The sequence below is a fragment of the Ochotona princeps genome, chromosome 2, assembly GCF_030435755.1.
Source record: "Ochotona princeps isolate mOchPri1 chromosome 2, mOchPri1.hap1, whole genome shotgun sequence".
In the NCBI taxonomy this organism is placed as follows: Eukaryota; Metazoa; Chordata; class Mammalia; order Lagomorpha; family Ochotonidae; genus Ochotona; species Ochotona princeps.
In genome coordinates, this window is record NC_080833.1 from 64465179 (window position 1) to 64481617 (window position 16439).

At 39.7% G+C, this 16439-nt stretch overlaps 1 protein-coding gene and 1 pseudogene across 1 annotated transcript in view; both read left to right on the plus strand.

Moving 5' to 3' along the window:
• The window catches only part of AK5 (adenylate kinase 5), a 275978-nt gene that overhangs the window by 63473 nt on the left and 196066 nt on the right, over positions 1 to 16439 (plus strand). Inside the window, exon 6 of the mRNA XM_058658212.1 lies at positions 4588 to 4779. Coding sequence (XP_058514195.1) covers positions 4588 to 4779 — 192 coding nt within the window. The remainder of the gene's footprint in view (positions 1 to 4587; positions 4780 to 16439) is intronic.
• Positions 2698 to 3225, plus strand: LOC105941634 (origin recognition complex subunit 6-like; annotated as a pseudogene).

Here is a 16439-nt window from a genome sequence, read left to right on the forward strand (position 1 = left end):
AAGTTGTCCAGACTCCTCCATCAGAAACTCTCCCAGTGCCAGATTTCGCACATACCAGTGGGTCCATGAGCCAACCCTACTTAGTTCACCTCTTGTCCTAGCAGGAACAGTGGCTTTTCCTAACTGGTCTTCAAACCGATCTGGTTCTTACTGTTGGATGTTTCAACCCAGCCACAGCTCTTACATACCCCCATACAGCTCACACATGATTCAGTAAGGGCTGAGACCTAGCCTAGTCTGTCACACATTTCCCCTGGTCCTCCAGAGCACCAGATGGTGTTGGGGTCTGGCCCGGCTTGGTGCTTCCATTCCCAGTCCGCACTAATGCCAAGTGAGAGTACAATCGTATTCTGACCAGAACGCAGCCCCAATTCCAGTCCATGCACTCATTGGTGGGAAACTCAACCCAGCTAGAATACCCCCTTAGCTGCCCAACCAGGCCTATTCCCAGCCTTAGATCACGTGCAGGCCAGTGGTTGCTCTGACTCAACTTGGCAGAGCCCCTCACTTTTCCTGGCCCCTTAGATGCTGTGGCTTAGCGTCTCACGCAAATCAGTAGGTGCAAGGACCTACTTGGCATGACCTGTGCTCCAACCTGATGTCTGTTGTTTCTTGTGAGTTAAGGTTTGTTCAGCCCTGCCCATTCTGCCCCCTTCCAGTGGCAGCCCGGCCCACCCCACATCCTGTTTTAGGATGCACATTCAGGTGCTGCTGCCTAGACCTGCCCTGACTGTTGTGGGTTCCTATACCCGTGAGTGATGGCAGGTGGCATGGTCACACCTAGCTTAGTCCATCACAACCCCAGCTTGCAAGCTAACCAGGGGGACTTGTATTTCCACAAGGTTGGGCCCACACAACCCCATCGAGTCTACCCCCAGATCAAGTTCTTTCATGTGCTGGATAGAGTCTTGACCCTGCCAAATGTGACCACTCCACCACTTCACCACTCCACCACACAGTTGGGTAATGGTACCCAACACTGCCAAAGAGGCCACCATCCATAGCATTGGTGTGGGCTGGTGTGTGGCGATCAGTGATGCTCTATGCTAACAGCCCATCTCTGTATTCGTAATTGGGCTGGTGAATCTGTCTAACCCAAATTATCTTCTGGATACTTCCCTCCAAACCACCAGGTCTCAGTCTCCACACATGCCTGAAACTTTCATGACCCTGTCACTGGGAATCACCTAGAATTCACCTCTCACCTACACTAAAACTAGCCTTAGTTATGGGTGTCCCCAGGCAGCAACTACATATCTTAAAAACCCCAGAGTTCACCGCCGGACGGCCAGCAGGCAAAGCCTGGCACCACTTGGTGCACTGGCCACCCTGGGGGAGGCCAAGAACTCGTTCACTGCCTTTTGGCAGTCTCTTTGGCGTGAGTCCCCAGCATTGGGTCCAACCCAGCAGGGGCACCCCCACAGCCGCCACATTGCAGGGAGCTGCACTTGCCCCCAACCCCAAGGCCCAAACCCCAAACCCCAAACCCCAAATTTGATAAAATTCTTAGCTTCAGGTGATCTCTTTATCATGCATCACACAGAACTTACAAGTGATTTTCTAAATTTTTGAGTTTATCAAAAAGTGATTTATATGAATTTTTTAAATTATTGAGTTGGGAGTTCCCCCTTATTCTACACTTGAGAAAACTAGAGCTCAGACATACTGAGCAGTTTTTCCAAGGACAAATGACTAAGAGATGACAGATCCCAAACTCAAACTCAGAATGTTCTGATTCTAAATTCATACAGTTAATGGCATCCCCTAGCCTGCACCTGTGCTTACATGGTGGTGATGAGATTAGGGAGAAGGAAAGTCTAAACGATGTTTCAAAGACAAAATCAATAGACAACAGTGATTGTGGGTAGATCAAGGTTTGATGAGTCACAGTTAAAGATGATATTAAAGCTTCTTTAGAGAAAGGGTGTTGGTATGTAACAGTGACTGTGCAAATACATTTCATTTTGGTGGAAAGATTAATTTTTGGTCTTATGGAGTCACATATAATATTAAAAACATACCAGTAGACCTATTACATAGACACTTGATATTGCAGGCTAGAGGTGCTATTGAAAGTCAGTGCTGACAATGTAGATTTCAAATCAGAACAGTGGAAGGACAGTGAGAAAATGAGAAGCTGGAGAGGACAGAGATTGGGTTCAAGCCTTGGAAAGGGGGTATGGCCTTCCTGAGGGGTTGAGGAGGAAAGGAAATAAAGCTAAAAGGTAGGAGGCTGAAGAAGGACCAGAACCACACAATCTCATAGAAACCAAAGGCTAATAAACATGGCTAACAGGCACCTACAAGGAAACACATGTGCCTAATTAAATCTTGCTAATAGCTGAGGAAGTCAGATTCATGAGGGCGGAGACTTAGCTAGGTTAAGCCTTAGTTCCATTACTCAACTAGTAAGTCCTGCAACATAAACTGGAATCCATGTCTCCCAGCCTCCAAAGCCTGTTTTCTAACAGGCAGTCTCCAGAGTACAAAAGGCAAACTGCTGCTTGGGGAACAAAATGTTTAGATAAAAATGATTGGGTCACTGGTCAGCGCTGCGTCCGGCCTCCTCCGGCCGCAGGTTTTGTCGCACCTCAGCTGTGAGTGTGGGCGCCTTAGGGTCCGCACTGCTAGAGCACCTCGCCCTGCACCTGGCGCTGGCGGACCCCCACCTGCTGAAGCTTATTTAATTAAAATTTAATTAAGCTTTTTGGTTTGAACAAGAAGCTGTATCAAAGCTGTCTGAAATCTTTTCAGTGTTTACTAGGCCTGAATTCAAATATTGGGATCAGAGACCTAGCAGTACAGTTTACCTGTACAGAAGCGGTGAACATGACATCAAAGATACTGCAAAACTACAAATCCAGTCTTCCCCGGACACAAGTGGACCTTGACTTGTCCAGGCCGCTTTTCACCGCTGCTGCAAGATTCTAAAGCTGAAAGTGGATAAGAACAAAATGATAGCCTCACTCGGTATTAAGAAAAAAAAAGTCATTTTTGATAGACTATAAGCAGTTAGAGAAAAGTGAACAGCAAATTCAGAGAGAGCCTGGAGATTTAGCTACTCCACCACAGAAAAAAACAGAAACAGTGGTTGAATTGCCAGCAAAGAAAACAGAAAAGATGGTAGAGACTTGACACAATGTGAAGATCTGACAGGATAATGAAGAGTGGAAAAGGAAAATTTTGGAAAATGTTGCCATTGCTCAAAAGGCTGTGACAGAGTGAGTGGCTTGTGTCCAGACTGGTCTTGGCTGCCTCTGAGAAGATCTAAGGACTTGGGAGTTTGTTTGACTTTTATAACAAAGACCCTAAGATGATTGCCTTAAAAGCAAAAAGGCTAACACGCCACTGAGGTCTGACCCTTAACGTGGTGCTGATCAGATAAGGCACGAGTCCTTGCTCAGCTTTGTCTCCCCTGGGTCTGTGCTCTACTAGGAAAGAAAATTGAAGCCATTTTATTTTTATTTTCTGAGTTGGTTTTGTTTTTAAAGCAGAAGGCAGTGTCCTGTCCTATCTGTGGTGTGAAATACATTCATTTAAGTCTTTAGTAGGCTTTCTGATTTGACTAAATCAATGTGTTGTACAGACTAAATTAATAAATGTTACTCTTATACGCAAAAAAGTTATTGTAGCCTATCCTCTAAAATGTTTGTTTTATGTATATTTATATGTATATTTTAAATCAATATGGTAGTACATGCATATCATTAATAATTGCATAACTGATAAAATAATACATAGGTGTTGATTATGAGATATTCTCAAAAAATTCCTATCATGAATCTGCAATTAATTATTTCAGAGAATGTTGCTTCAAGCCACTATGTAAAACTGCCTCATTTTTTTGTCCCATGCCCAGTTATAAACTACATTCACTTCATCTACTTGTGATACCTTTCAAATATAATTTAGTCCAATACAAACTATTTCAGTGATTGCTTTCATTTCATTCCTTGGTATTTTCAGAAATTTCTGAAGCACTTCTGAACTTAGTGATAGTGAAGGAAACAGAGACCTTAGGTCAAACAGACCTAGGTTCAAACATAAACTTACTTTACTATCTCTGTCATCTCAAACATGCACCTGGTTTTTCAGAGCCCTTGCTTACTTATCTGTGTGATAAAGATAATATTGACCTTGTAGTTTATTATAAAACTTGACAATACCATGAGAAGGTGGTGTAACCTGACACAGAATAATTTTTTAAATGGCAACAAATTGTAATCATATTAATAGTAGCATTTGTTATAAAGAACATCTGTGTTGCATTGATTGTCTCTTTTCCAAAAAGAAGTTTGGTCCATATTGTTTTTAATTCAACCTTACAGAAGCATGGACAAAAGTAGTTTTTTTCCTTTCCTTCTGAGAGACAAAGGACTATCATCTACAGACAAGTGAGTTGGGAAATGCCATTTACACTGGACAGTAAAGGTCCTGGTCTTGTGTGGAGTAGAAGCCCTGGAGATATGGTGGTGAAATCTGGAGGTTTAGCTGCTTGGCAGCGAAGTAGGAGGAGGTGAATGTCAACACCCACACTGGTGCTGCTTTGTGTGCTGACTGACTTTTGCTGTCTGGTGCTCTCCACAGATCTGCACTCCCGACTTGGTGGTATTCCTGGCATGCGCTAGTCAGAAGCTCAAAGAAAGGCTAATGAGGCGTGCAGAACAACAGGGGCGTCCCGATGACAATCTCAAAGCCACTCAAAGGAGACTCATGAACTTCAAGCAGAATGCTGCTCCACTGGTTAAATACTTCCAGGAAAAGGGGCTCATCATGACAGTAAGTGAGCTATGTTTTTATGTGTCCAGTATTAGAAACAGTCCTTCAGATTTCTGATTACTTGTGTTCTGCTTAGAAATGCTCCTTGCCTTAAAAAGTGTCTTTTTGGGTTACAGAATCAATGAAAATATGGATAAAAATTTCCTGGTTTTTCCTTATTAAGCTATAATGATAAAAAGAATACACTTCCATTTTAGTTCTCAACAAAAGTTAATATATTAAAATTAGTGGGAAATAACAATTTAAGTAATTTTATGCAATATTCATCTGGCTTCTCAACACTCCCATCTTTGGAAACCTAACAAAAGCTACACATTTATAAATCCACTGCTGGCATAATGTCACAGTACACTTAAATTGTTAAGTTATACTTTATGTATTATAATGTACTACACAAAGAAATGAGATTCAGATGGCACACCAAAAAGTGCCCTAAAGATTTGACTTGTCCTAAAGAAGTGAGACTATTCCATTTGACAAAATACAGATAGTCACATTTTCCTAAATGGTTAGTTTGTTTTGTGGTTACTGAGATTCAGTGCACCGATGAAGGCTGAAACCAAAACAAGAGATGATCCAGTTTTCAGAATCTAGGACATCAAAGATGCGAATTTGACTAAACTGTTGACCCCCGCTACATCAGATTTGATCTTGAGAGCAAAGAGGAGGCAAATAAACCATGGGCCAGCTGAAGAAAACACTTTTATGTATGAGAACACTAAAACTCCAGCAGCTACAACTCTTCTTTCAGCTTTTGAGCTCTTCTCATTTAGTGGGAGATTTGATTTCATAGAATTAAAATTGAAGCATGCCCATCATGATAAACTGTATGACAAAATGCACAAAAGACATTTTTCAGAAAGTTTAGGTGAATCACGTTTAGGCTTGCCCATCCACAGACCTCCTGTGACCTACCAGTTTCTGGCTTCATTCAGTGCCCTAAATATCTTTGACCTGAAAGAGGCAGTCATGACATTTGAATAACACTCTGCAATTTGGGAATATTTATTACAATTTCCTCCTTACAGAATTATTATGTCAGAGTCATAAATCTAATCTGAAAGTTGATCACAATGCCAGGTTCCTTTTCTGCCCTTAAACAGACAATATAAAAGATTCAGGAAAAGCAGGGTAGCTGTTTCTGTGGACGTTTCTGGTTGGGGTTGTGATATGTTTTTCTTACCAGTTATCCATGCTAATATCTGCATTATGTCATTTAAAAAAAAAAGAATTTACCCTGCAGACCAAACCCCCGCTGCAAGGTACAGAGCTAGAATTTTAATTGATGTGGCAAGGCTTAAAGGTATTACCCAATGTCTATGATTACTCCCTGCCTGTCACATTCGTCATCACAAGCAGAGCAGATTTCCCAAATGAATGCAGAGAGGGGATTGTTAATCGACTAATATTTTGCATGGAGGTGAAATGCTATTGCTTGTAATTGAGAGATTCAATAACAATGTGGATAACAGCCTTTAACCTCACCACTAAAACCGAATGGGCTTTAAGATAAACACTTCTAATTACTGGGAGAAAACATGGCTTAGAAAGTCACCTTTTGAAAGGCATTGAACGCAAACAGGCTGAGCTCTGGGGAATGTAATTGGAAAAACTAGTCTGACAAAGAAGCCAGTGCTGCATTCTAAAACACATGTTTTCTTGTAAGAACCTGGATCATAGTTCACTTTATGAATTAAAATATGTTTGGTAGCACTTCTGCTCTTTAAGATGACTTAAATAATTAAAATGGTCACTGGTATCAATCATTTGGCATATTAAGATTTTTGTAAAAAAGGTTGATGAATGTGCAGGATGTGATGTGCAGTGAAACTGTGTTTTTATTAGCTACTGCTGCTTCATTCTATTGTTTTAATGTTCACTGTCTTATAATGAAAAACTTTATGTAGTTCCTATTTAGTGGATTTGGTACCTAAGTTTCAAGAACTAGTCTGCAAATGTCAATAAGTAAGAAAGACAGTGGAGGTATTTTGGGAGATATTTACTTGGATGGCAATGATGGATATGTGCACCTGAGTATATGGCCCTCTGAGTTGCTTTCCAGTTGCTCTCCCTAATTTTAAACTAAGTAGGCAGAATCTTCTGGCATGAAATCTGATACAAATAGAACCTCAATATCAAGGCCCAGATGTAACATGAAAACATGAGAAACATCCATTTGGACGTTAATATAGAGCAGCTTGTAAGGAATCACAATAGGACTTTATCCACTCTTGCTTTGTGGAGAGCTAGCAGGACAGCCCTTCCCAGAAAGCCCTGTTGCTACTTCAGCAGGACTACATCTGTGTTACCATAGCATGTAGGTTTTTCAGGTCTTGGTTTTAAAATTGCAGAACTAGATTGAAAGTCTGTATCATGGACTCAAAAAGTTAAAATACTATAATACATTTTGTGCCATGATCTTTTACATAAAGTGAAAGCCTTGAGAGGTGGAGCCATTTGCACTAAAAGTGGCACCCAAATATAGCACATACACATGCAGTCCTAGAGGACAAATTATGCTGGTTCCTAAACAGCATCAAAACAGGGAGAACAAGCAAAGTCCTTATTTATAGCTCATCTCCACCTTCTGTCTCTGCAACTAACAAACTCCCTGACTCACAACTTTCCATGGCCCAAATTCACTCAGTATCAGTCCTATTCACAGTCCGTAGGCAGGCAGCAGACCAAGTGACTCAGCCAATGCATCTTATTTCCAAGCTGGGAATTGATTATATGGCGACGCTGCTGTCAGCACCTGGTGATAAGAACTCTCACACCAAGGAATGCAATATTCTCAGCTACACAGATATTTACAGACAAAATGAGAATTTAAAGAAAATACACTGTTCCTCCCTATCCCCCAAAAATATATATAAAATATTTTTCTATGAGTTCTACTAGTATACACTCCCATGAAGTAGAATCCATAACAACATGAGCAACTTTTTAATTGCTTAAGTATGAGGCAGGGGTCTCACATGGTAATGATGAACAAATAAAGCAAAAAAATCAAGATATTAATCAAATGAACACAATTGGAAGACTCACATTAAGAAAATTCCAATTCAAAAAAAAAAATGCTAACACATTTGAGCTAACATCCAAGCTGCTTCTACAGACTGGGTTGCACAACAACAACTTGCTGTCATAATTTGTTTCAAATGAAAGAAAACAGAGTAGTAAATGTGATGCTAACAGCTTGGACTTTAAATGCTACAGTTTTGAATTTTCAGCTGGTTAATCTTCCAGGAGAAATCAGTAATGAGAACAAGTTTAACAACAGTGTCCATGAATGTTTCATACGTACAGAATTTAGTTTTCACTGACTTTAGATGTTATAACGTCACTTATTGGGAAGGTAAAAAAAAAAAAGGGTATGTTAAAATTCTTGGGCTAAACTTTCCTTAGTTTAAGGCCCAATGAATTGGCACTGATAAATAAAACTGAAGAGAAATGATACTAAAGATTGAACTGACCACTAATCCCAAAAAAATAAGACAGAGAGGAAAGAAAAAGCAGATATTTAAGCCTTGATAGATAGGAAAATATAAGGAAATATTACAAATAGATAGTCCTTTAAAACAATAGCAAGCAATTGTTGAGTTTTACTATATTTCTCAAGTATTTTTTTCAAATACTTCACATACAGTAGGTCATTAATTCTTACAGAATCTTCATGAAGTAGGTACGATTATCATATCCATTTTGTAAGTGAGAAAACTTGAAAGAGTAATTTTCCCAGGATCTCACAACAGCTGTGGAGTTTCAGCCCAGACCCAAGCCTCGGGCCCCAAAGGCTATACTTCTGATTGCCAAGTCATCCCTTCCTTCATTAACACAGGACATCTAATGTACTCTGGACCCATCAACTGCTTTCTCCATTTATCATTTGATAAGTATCATTATTCAGCTATAATCATTTTTTCTGAAAACAGTGATGAGAAAACTAATTCAGTTGGTGAAGTGCATTGAGAGGTTTTTTAAAATGCAATTTTTACTAGGTAATGAACGTAAAATAATTTATAAAATTGATTAATCTGAGCATACATTTCAGGCAAGGAAATGCCACTTGTTGGGGGTTGGGTTTTTGTTTCCCTGTACCACCCAGCTTCTCCTTACCATGCTCCTTGCTTCTGCAGGCAAACCCTTGTCCTCATGTACTTGGAGCTGTTTCCCCATTAAGATTGTCTTTCAATTGTCATGCGTTTGAATAACCTCATTGAGGGTCTCTATATTCATGATGCCCTTTTCATAAGACAACAGTGATCCTTCTTTCATTCAGCAATCATCTCTTGGCACTCCAGACAGTAACCTATTCAATGTACTATGTCAGGCACCATAAGGAATAGGAAGATGTTATATAAATGTAAACCACTTGAACACAGCACAGGTGAAGCTAAATGCCCTATGCAGAGGTATCTTAACTAGACCAGAAAGATTAAGGGCAAAACTAGATTAAGGGGAGACTCCACTTCAAGCATTGGTCTTTGAGAGCAGAGACAGGTTGGTGAACAGAAACAGAAACAAAGGGTGTGATAATCATCCACAGGACAGGGCAGGTAGAGCAAGAAGTCACAAGAGTTAGAAGCCAGGGACCATTCTTCTGGGAACTGCCTGATCAGCACACAGAAGTGTCAGGATAAGAGTTATCCTATGGCTATGGCCAGCTTTAAAGGCACTGGAAAACGAGCAATGACTGGAAACACCAGCAACTGATGGTTATGTGTACAACAGGAAATGGAGGAGGCAACCAAGAAGGACAGGCTAAAGGCCTGAGGCTGTGTAATAGGTTTCCTTTCTCTGTAATGTGGGATCTACAATCACCTGGCACCAATTGCCAACATGGAAGTAACATAAAAATATTCTTAGGAAAAATGGCAATAATGAGTCACACGCACATGAGGTATAATTTTCTTAATCATTTTGGTTTCCCATTTGAACAATGTTCATGGTGGAGTTGAAAGGAAAATAATGTAGGATATTCCCATCTTATCTGTGAGAAATACATTTCAAGATCTACAGTGAATGCCTAAAATCACAGCTCCACACCCTAAACAGTATATTTTTTTTCTATACTTACATATCTATGATGAAGTTTACTTTGTATATTAGACACAGTAAAAGATGGACAATAACTATGAAAGAAATACAGCAACAATAACAATGCACCAAATAAGGTTTTAAAACTGTGGTCCCCATCACATCTTAGAGTACTGCATTCATCTTTGTAAGGATGTGATAAAGCAAAGTTCAGTGCCTCCTGGCACAATATTGTGTGTCTCTCATCCACGAATTTAATGCCTTTTCATCTAAACTAGGCACGAATGTACTTTTTGCATTTTGAGGTGCAACCATAAAAATTAGCATGAATTTCATTACCATATTCACAACTTCACAGTTAGTAGATTTTTTTTTCTTGTGGGAAATCATAGTAACCTTGGCATGTGATGCTTTGTCTTTTTTTAAGTTGAGAATTTTCACCTAATGAATAAGTGACTTCAGGGAAGGGAGAGTATATTATGTGGCCAGACTGTACATTCAACTGATTCATGTCCTGAGTAGGACACAGTGAGTGTGGTAGAGTGAAGTTTCATCACACGATTCAAAATGGTATGCAACTTAAAACTTATGAATTGTTTATTTCTGAAATTTAATATTTTTGGTCTGTGGCCAACTGCAAGTAACTGAAATTATGGAAAGTGAAACCATGAATGCGTGTTTCAGTCACCAAGGACTCTTAACAAGGTCAAATCCTGTAAAATGACATTTAAATCCATGCAAAGAGTCTGTTGACACACCAGCTATTGTTTCCACAAATAATTACTTCAAAATAATCCAATGAGTAAATAAGTTAATGAATTAAGTCAAACAACTTATACGTATTAAAAACTATTCCCTTTAGATAGCCCTGCATCTTGTAACTGAGCAAATAATCCACTAAAGTTCTGCATAGTAATCACCACAAATGAAATGTTTACATCTTCAGTTTTTCTCATAGTGAAGAAGGACTATTGCTGCTCTGGTCACCAAATCTTCATTCCATACAGGACAAAGGTATTAGGGAAAATTGCTGGCAAATCAGAACCATTACCCTTCAATAGGAAAGCAAAATTTTTCCTACAAGCTCCCACACCTTCCTTCACTGAGTAGCAATTAGAGCATGTTGGTCATGGTGGAGATAAGAGAAAACTGCAGTTGGAGAAAACAGAGGCCCTCAACCTGTGGCTTTTCAGTTTTAATGGTGGTGAGACAGATGTATGCATTCATTTAAGACTGTAATATGAATTGTGAATTGATATGTTTTCTGACAAGATAATTCTCATGATACTGGGCAGTGGGAGTGAGCTACAACCCCCAGCCAGCCATGTGCCTAGAAGATCCAACAACCACTGCTCTCCAGTGCTCTGTGCTGCTAAGCTAAGAGAAGCTGTAATGTTGGTTCAGTTGGTGTATTCAATTAAATTTTGACTTGTGGTATTTTTAAAGAGCATATGTTTTTTAGCTTCCCACCTCTTATGAAGATGGCAAAGGAGAAGGGAGTTATAATAAGTGAAATAAGATGATACACAGTATGGCCACAATTTTTTTTAAAACAAGGGCTTTTTCTGTTTAAAAAGATATGCTGAGGGCCTGACGCAGTAACCTAGCCTAAAGTCCCTGCATTGCACATACCAGGACCACATATGGGTGCTGGTTCGTGTCCTGGCTGCTCTACTTCCCTTCTAGCTCCTTGCTTGTGGCCTGGGAAAGCAGTCAAGGACAGTCCAAAGCATTGGGACCCTGCATACACGTGTGAGACCCAGAAGAAGCTCTTAGCTCTTGGCTTCAGATCAGCTCAGTTCTGGCCATTGCAGCCACTTTGGGGAGTGAACTAGTGTTTGAAAGGTCTTTCTGTCTTTCCTTCTATCTGTAAATCTGCCTTTTCAATAAAACTAAATAAATCTAAAAGGAAATATGCTGAGAAAATCAAGGAGACAGAATAGGGTAAGTACATGTTTAAACAGAGAAACATTTGCCAGTGTGAAACAGAGAGGGCACATTCCAGGAGAAAGGAGAGGACAGAATGATAGCAGAGGGGCACCTGGAGACTGACAGATGTGGGAAAGCAATAGACACAATGATGTGGTGTTGCAGTGACCAATACCCCAGCAGCATTCAACGAGTGGTGATCTAAACTGCATCAGCAGCTGGAAATCTACCAGCAACAAGGTGAGAAGCGGGATCACTTGGAGCTTAGGAGGTGAACCCAGACAAAGAACTGCCTGCCCTGCTGGTTTGTTTGATTTGACAATGAGAAGAGACAGAGTGGCAGATCCTAGATGGGCAGTGTGGGAACAGGGTGGATTTCACAACCCAGTCCTCCCCTTAGAGCCGGATCAGGCACCATTTTGTTTAAGGAGGCAAGGGCCGTAGACAGGACTGCACATCCACTCAGCTGGGAGTGAACTCATTTTTGCCTTAGTGAACTGCAACAACATGACATCCTACAGGTTCCACCTAAGATAGGTCCAGGTAGTCCTCAGTCCTGGCGGTCAGCAGATCAAGAACTCTAGTAATGGCACATTAGGAGCCGTTTTTTACAGTACGGCAAAGCTTTAAGACTGCAGAGACAATAGTGAGCTCCACATGCACTGAGCTGGGAGTGAACGCAGTGAACTCAGTGCATTACACTGGTCACATAGAGAAAGCAATGCCAATTTTGGCATTGCATGGGTCAAAATAGGTCTGTATGGCCCCCAGAGCTAACAGCCAACAGGTTCCAGCAAGACCAGCACCACCAACAACCTAGTTGCATAGGACTCCTGGTGTCTTCCTAACCCTGGGATCTGCTTGAACAAGAAGTGGGAGAAAGGTTGTACAGACAATGGTGCAGGTTCAGCACAGTGTCACAGGAGGTGGAGACTGGTGAGTCAGGAGCTGGGGCTGCAGAGACCATGGCAGAAGTCTAACATAAAAATCCAGATCTGAAACTTGCTGGAGGTTGTGGCACAACTGCCTACAAACCAAGAGCCATGTACCAACTGCAATAAGTAAAATGGAACTGTAGACCTGTGGATGACAGAGCTTAGAAATCTGCCCCAAGGAGAAGACTGTGTTAACCAGAGTACAATGACCAAGAGCAAAAGATGAGACAAAGGCACAAAGAATATTACTGAAGACTCCCCTGCAAGGAGCAACTGCCTTTGCCAACCTCAGAGTTAACTGAGGAAGACATCGAGAAAATGGGGGATACAGAATTCAAAACACTTGTTATAAAACTTCTTATTGACAACGAGAAGCATGCAAAGCAGGCATTCAAGAAATTTAAGGAATATTTCACACAGGAGAGGAATCAAATGAAGGCTGATATATCAGAAATGAAGAATACAGTGGAGCAAATTAAAAGTACATTGGAGAGTCTCCAAAATAGAATGAAGGAGACAGATAAAAGAATCTCAGAATTGGAAGATATTTCCTGTCACCAGGGGGAAACAAACAAAAAGCTGGAAGCAGAGCTGGGTCAAGTTTAAAAAAGTATTCAAGAATTGAAAGACACTATTGAAAGGCCAAATGTAAGAGTTATGGGAGTCCCAGAAGGTGCAGAAAGAGAAACTGGGTTTAAAAATGCATTTAGTAAAATAATAAAAGAAAATTTTCCTAATCTAGAGAAAGAATTGGGAAACAACCTCCAGGAGGGGCACAGAACTCCCAATAAGCTTGACCAAAAGCAGTCTTCACCAGGACACATGATAATCAAGCTCTCTTCAATCGAACGTAAGAAAAAGATATTTAAATGTGCACGTGAAAATAATCAATTGAATGCCAATTAAACTCACAGGAGACCTCTCACAGTAAATTCTACAGGCCAGAAGAGAATAGAGTGACATATTCCAGATTCTAAAAGCAAAAATTGTTAGCCCAGGATGACATAACCAGCAAAGTTTTCCCTTGTCTTTGAAAATGAAATAAAATTATTCAACAGTAAAGAAAAATTAAAAGAATACGCCTTTTCCAAACTTGTCCTACGAAAGATACTTAGATGTTCTCTTGACAGAGGACAAGAATAGCACCCACTAAAACCAAAGGCAAATATGAAGAACATCCCAGTAAAATGACAACAGAAAAGTAAATCAATGAACAATTCATTGCTAAAATGACAGGACCAGATTGCCACCCATTCATATCAACCCTGAATGTAAATGGCTTAAACTCATCAATCAAACATCATAGATTAGCAGACTGGATTAAAACACAAAACCCATCTATTTATTGCCTACAGGAGACATATCTCATCAACAAAAATCATCTGAAACTGTATCTCATGGATTTGGGTTTTTTGTTGTTGTTGTTGTTGTTGTTGTTAGTTCCATCTCTTAGAAACACTTTCATCCTCATTAAATTCTTCACTGACTCACAGATCATACAGCAGCATCATTTTTTTCAAAAAGGTTCTTGATTTTTCTTTTACATTTATTTAGAGACACATTAGTCATTCAGTAGCATGTTATTTAACTTCATGGCATTTTTAATTTCTTTTTTTCTTCCAGTTGTTGATTTTGTTTTATGGCTTTTCAATTAAGCAGATGTACAGTAACTGTGTAATGAAGACTATCATATCTAGTATGCATCTGTCCAGTATGCATCTGGATATGAAAGTCTCTATCACACAGTTACTATACAATACAGTATGCATCTTTACTTCCAGAACAAAGATAGACTCCCAGTGAAATTGTTAACTATATCTTGACAATAGGATGCTGGACTCTCCTCCATTGCCCATGCCTGCATTGCCCATGCCATAAACATATGACTGTTTATGAAGAAGAACTATACTATTGTAATAATATAGGGGAACTCAGTGTGGTAGGGAGAGAACTTGGGGAATGGGTAAGGGAAATCCCAGGACCTATTTACTGTATCATAAAATGAAAATAATATTTTCAAATATGCTGAAATAGTAATTCTAGCAAAAATGTTTAGAGAGTGGGCTTAATAATAATAATGACTTTCCAAAAAGCATCCTTAATATGCAAAGTTTTTTATTTACATTATATGATTATCTAATTCTCACAAATATCTTCTAAGGTTGATTAAGGAAACAGAGGCTCAGAAAAACTTGGGAGCATGCCATAAATCCTGGAGCCAGTAAATACCAAGAGTGGAAAGTTGAGCTAGATCATGGCTCATTGTCTTCATTCAGTTTGAAAGAAAGGATTGAGCCAACACTTGTATCCCAGCAGAGTTAAGCCCTCTCTCCCTCAATCAGAAAAGATACCAACAATGTTATCCCATTGTGATCCTCAGGGGTTTGACTGAGAAGCCATGACACCGATTGAAAGGGACATGATGGAAACAATATTGACATAATAGCATTGCCCACCTCCCTATCCCCCTGAACCTTTTTTTTTTCTTTTTTTCTTTTTCTTGTTTTTCCTTCAACTATAGTTAACTATGTAAAGATTGTCAACAACAATACAATAAAATGGATAAAAAAAAAAGAAAGGGAAGGAGTGAAAATACAGCAACATATTAAAGAGGATGTTTTAAAAAACAACAGTGCCTGGATTGGGCAGCTCCAAACTACAGGTGATTTAAGGGATCCAAAATTGAAGAGTGAAGGGGAGGTTTTTAAAAGGCAAACACAGTAGTAAAGCAAAGGAAATATTTAGTTGGAAACTTATGTGATTGACTCATTCTTGTCTGTTCTGCTGGAAAGTCTCTAGTATTTTCCATTAATACAGGAATATTCTAAGAATAGCCAAAATAACATTTTGCACATGTTTGCAAATCATACAAGATTAAGGTCTCTAAAGAAGCCCAACTATTTTTAATGTCCTCATTGATAAAATTCTTATCATTTTTTTAAAGATTTATTTACTTGAAAATCAGAGTCATACAAAGAAGTCAAGACAGAGAAACAGATTTTCATCCTCTCCTTCACTCCCCAGATGACTGTAGTAACCATGGCTGAGCTGTGCAAATGCAAGGAGCCAGGAGCTTCACCCAAATCTCCATGTGGACAGCAAGAGCCCAGGCCCGTGGGCCATTCCCTGCTGCTTGTCCTAGGCTATTAGCAGGGCTGGATTAGAAGAGGGTCAGCCGGAATTCAAACAGGTGCCAATATGGGATTGCTGGTATTGCAGATGGCAGTTCTACTTGTTATACCACAATCCTAGACCCAGTAATTCTTCTGTTTTATTTACTTTACCACACCTAATCATTATTATTAATGTAATCTTCTATTTAAATTTACTTTAATACATCTAATCATTATTACTACAAAATAAGAAATTTCAATTCTAGGAGAAGTGGGGAAGAATTGGCATACTATAGCAAATGCTGTGCCAATTTCTTTTTGCCAATTTTTACCTATTTTTAATCACTCAGTATTCTACAATAGATACTAAAATTATTTAGTGCCTTATATAACTAGGCATTTCTACCAAGGTGATGTCATTTCTGGTAAAACCAAAGTTTGCTCTCCTTTCTTAGATAAATTCTAACCCATAAGAGCTGTCCTTTCCCCCACCTACTCCACATCTCCCTCTACCCCTCCTTCTTCCCCATCTTCTCTGCTTCATCTCTCAGACTTAGCTACTGCTATCTTAGCTCTGGCTTCCCCATCTGTTATTTTGCCTCCCATCCAGTTTGCCTCTGCAAGGCTCTTACCCAGGCACCCC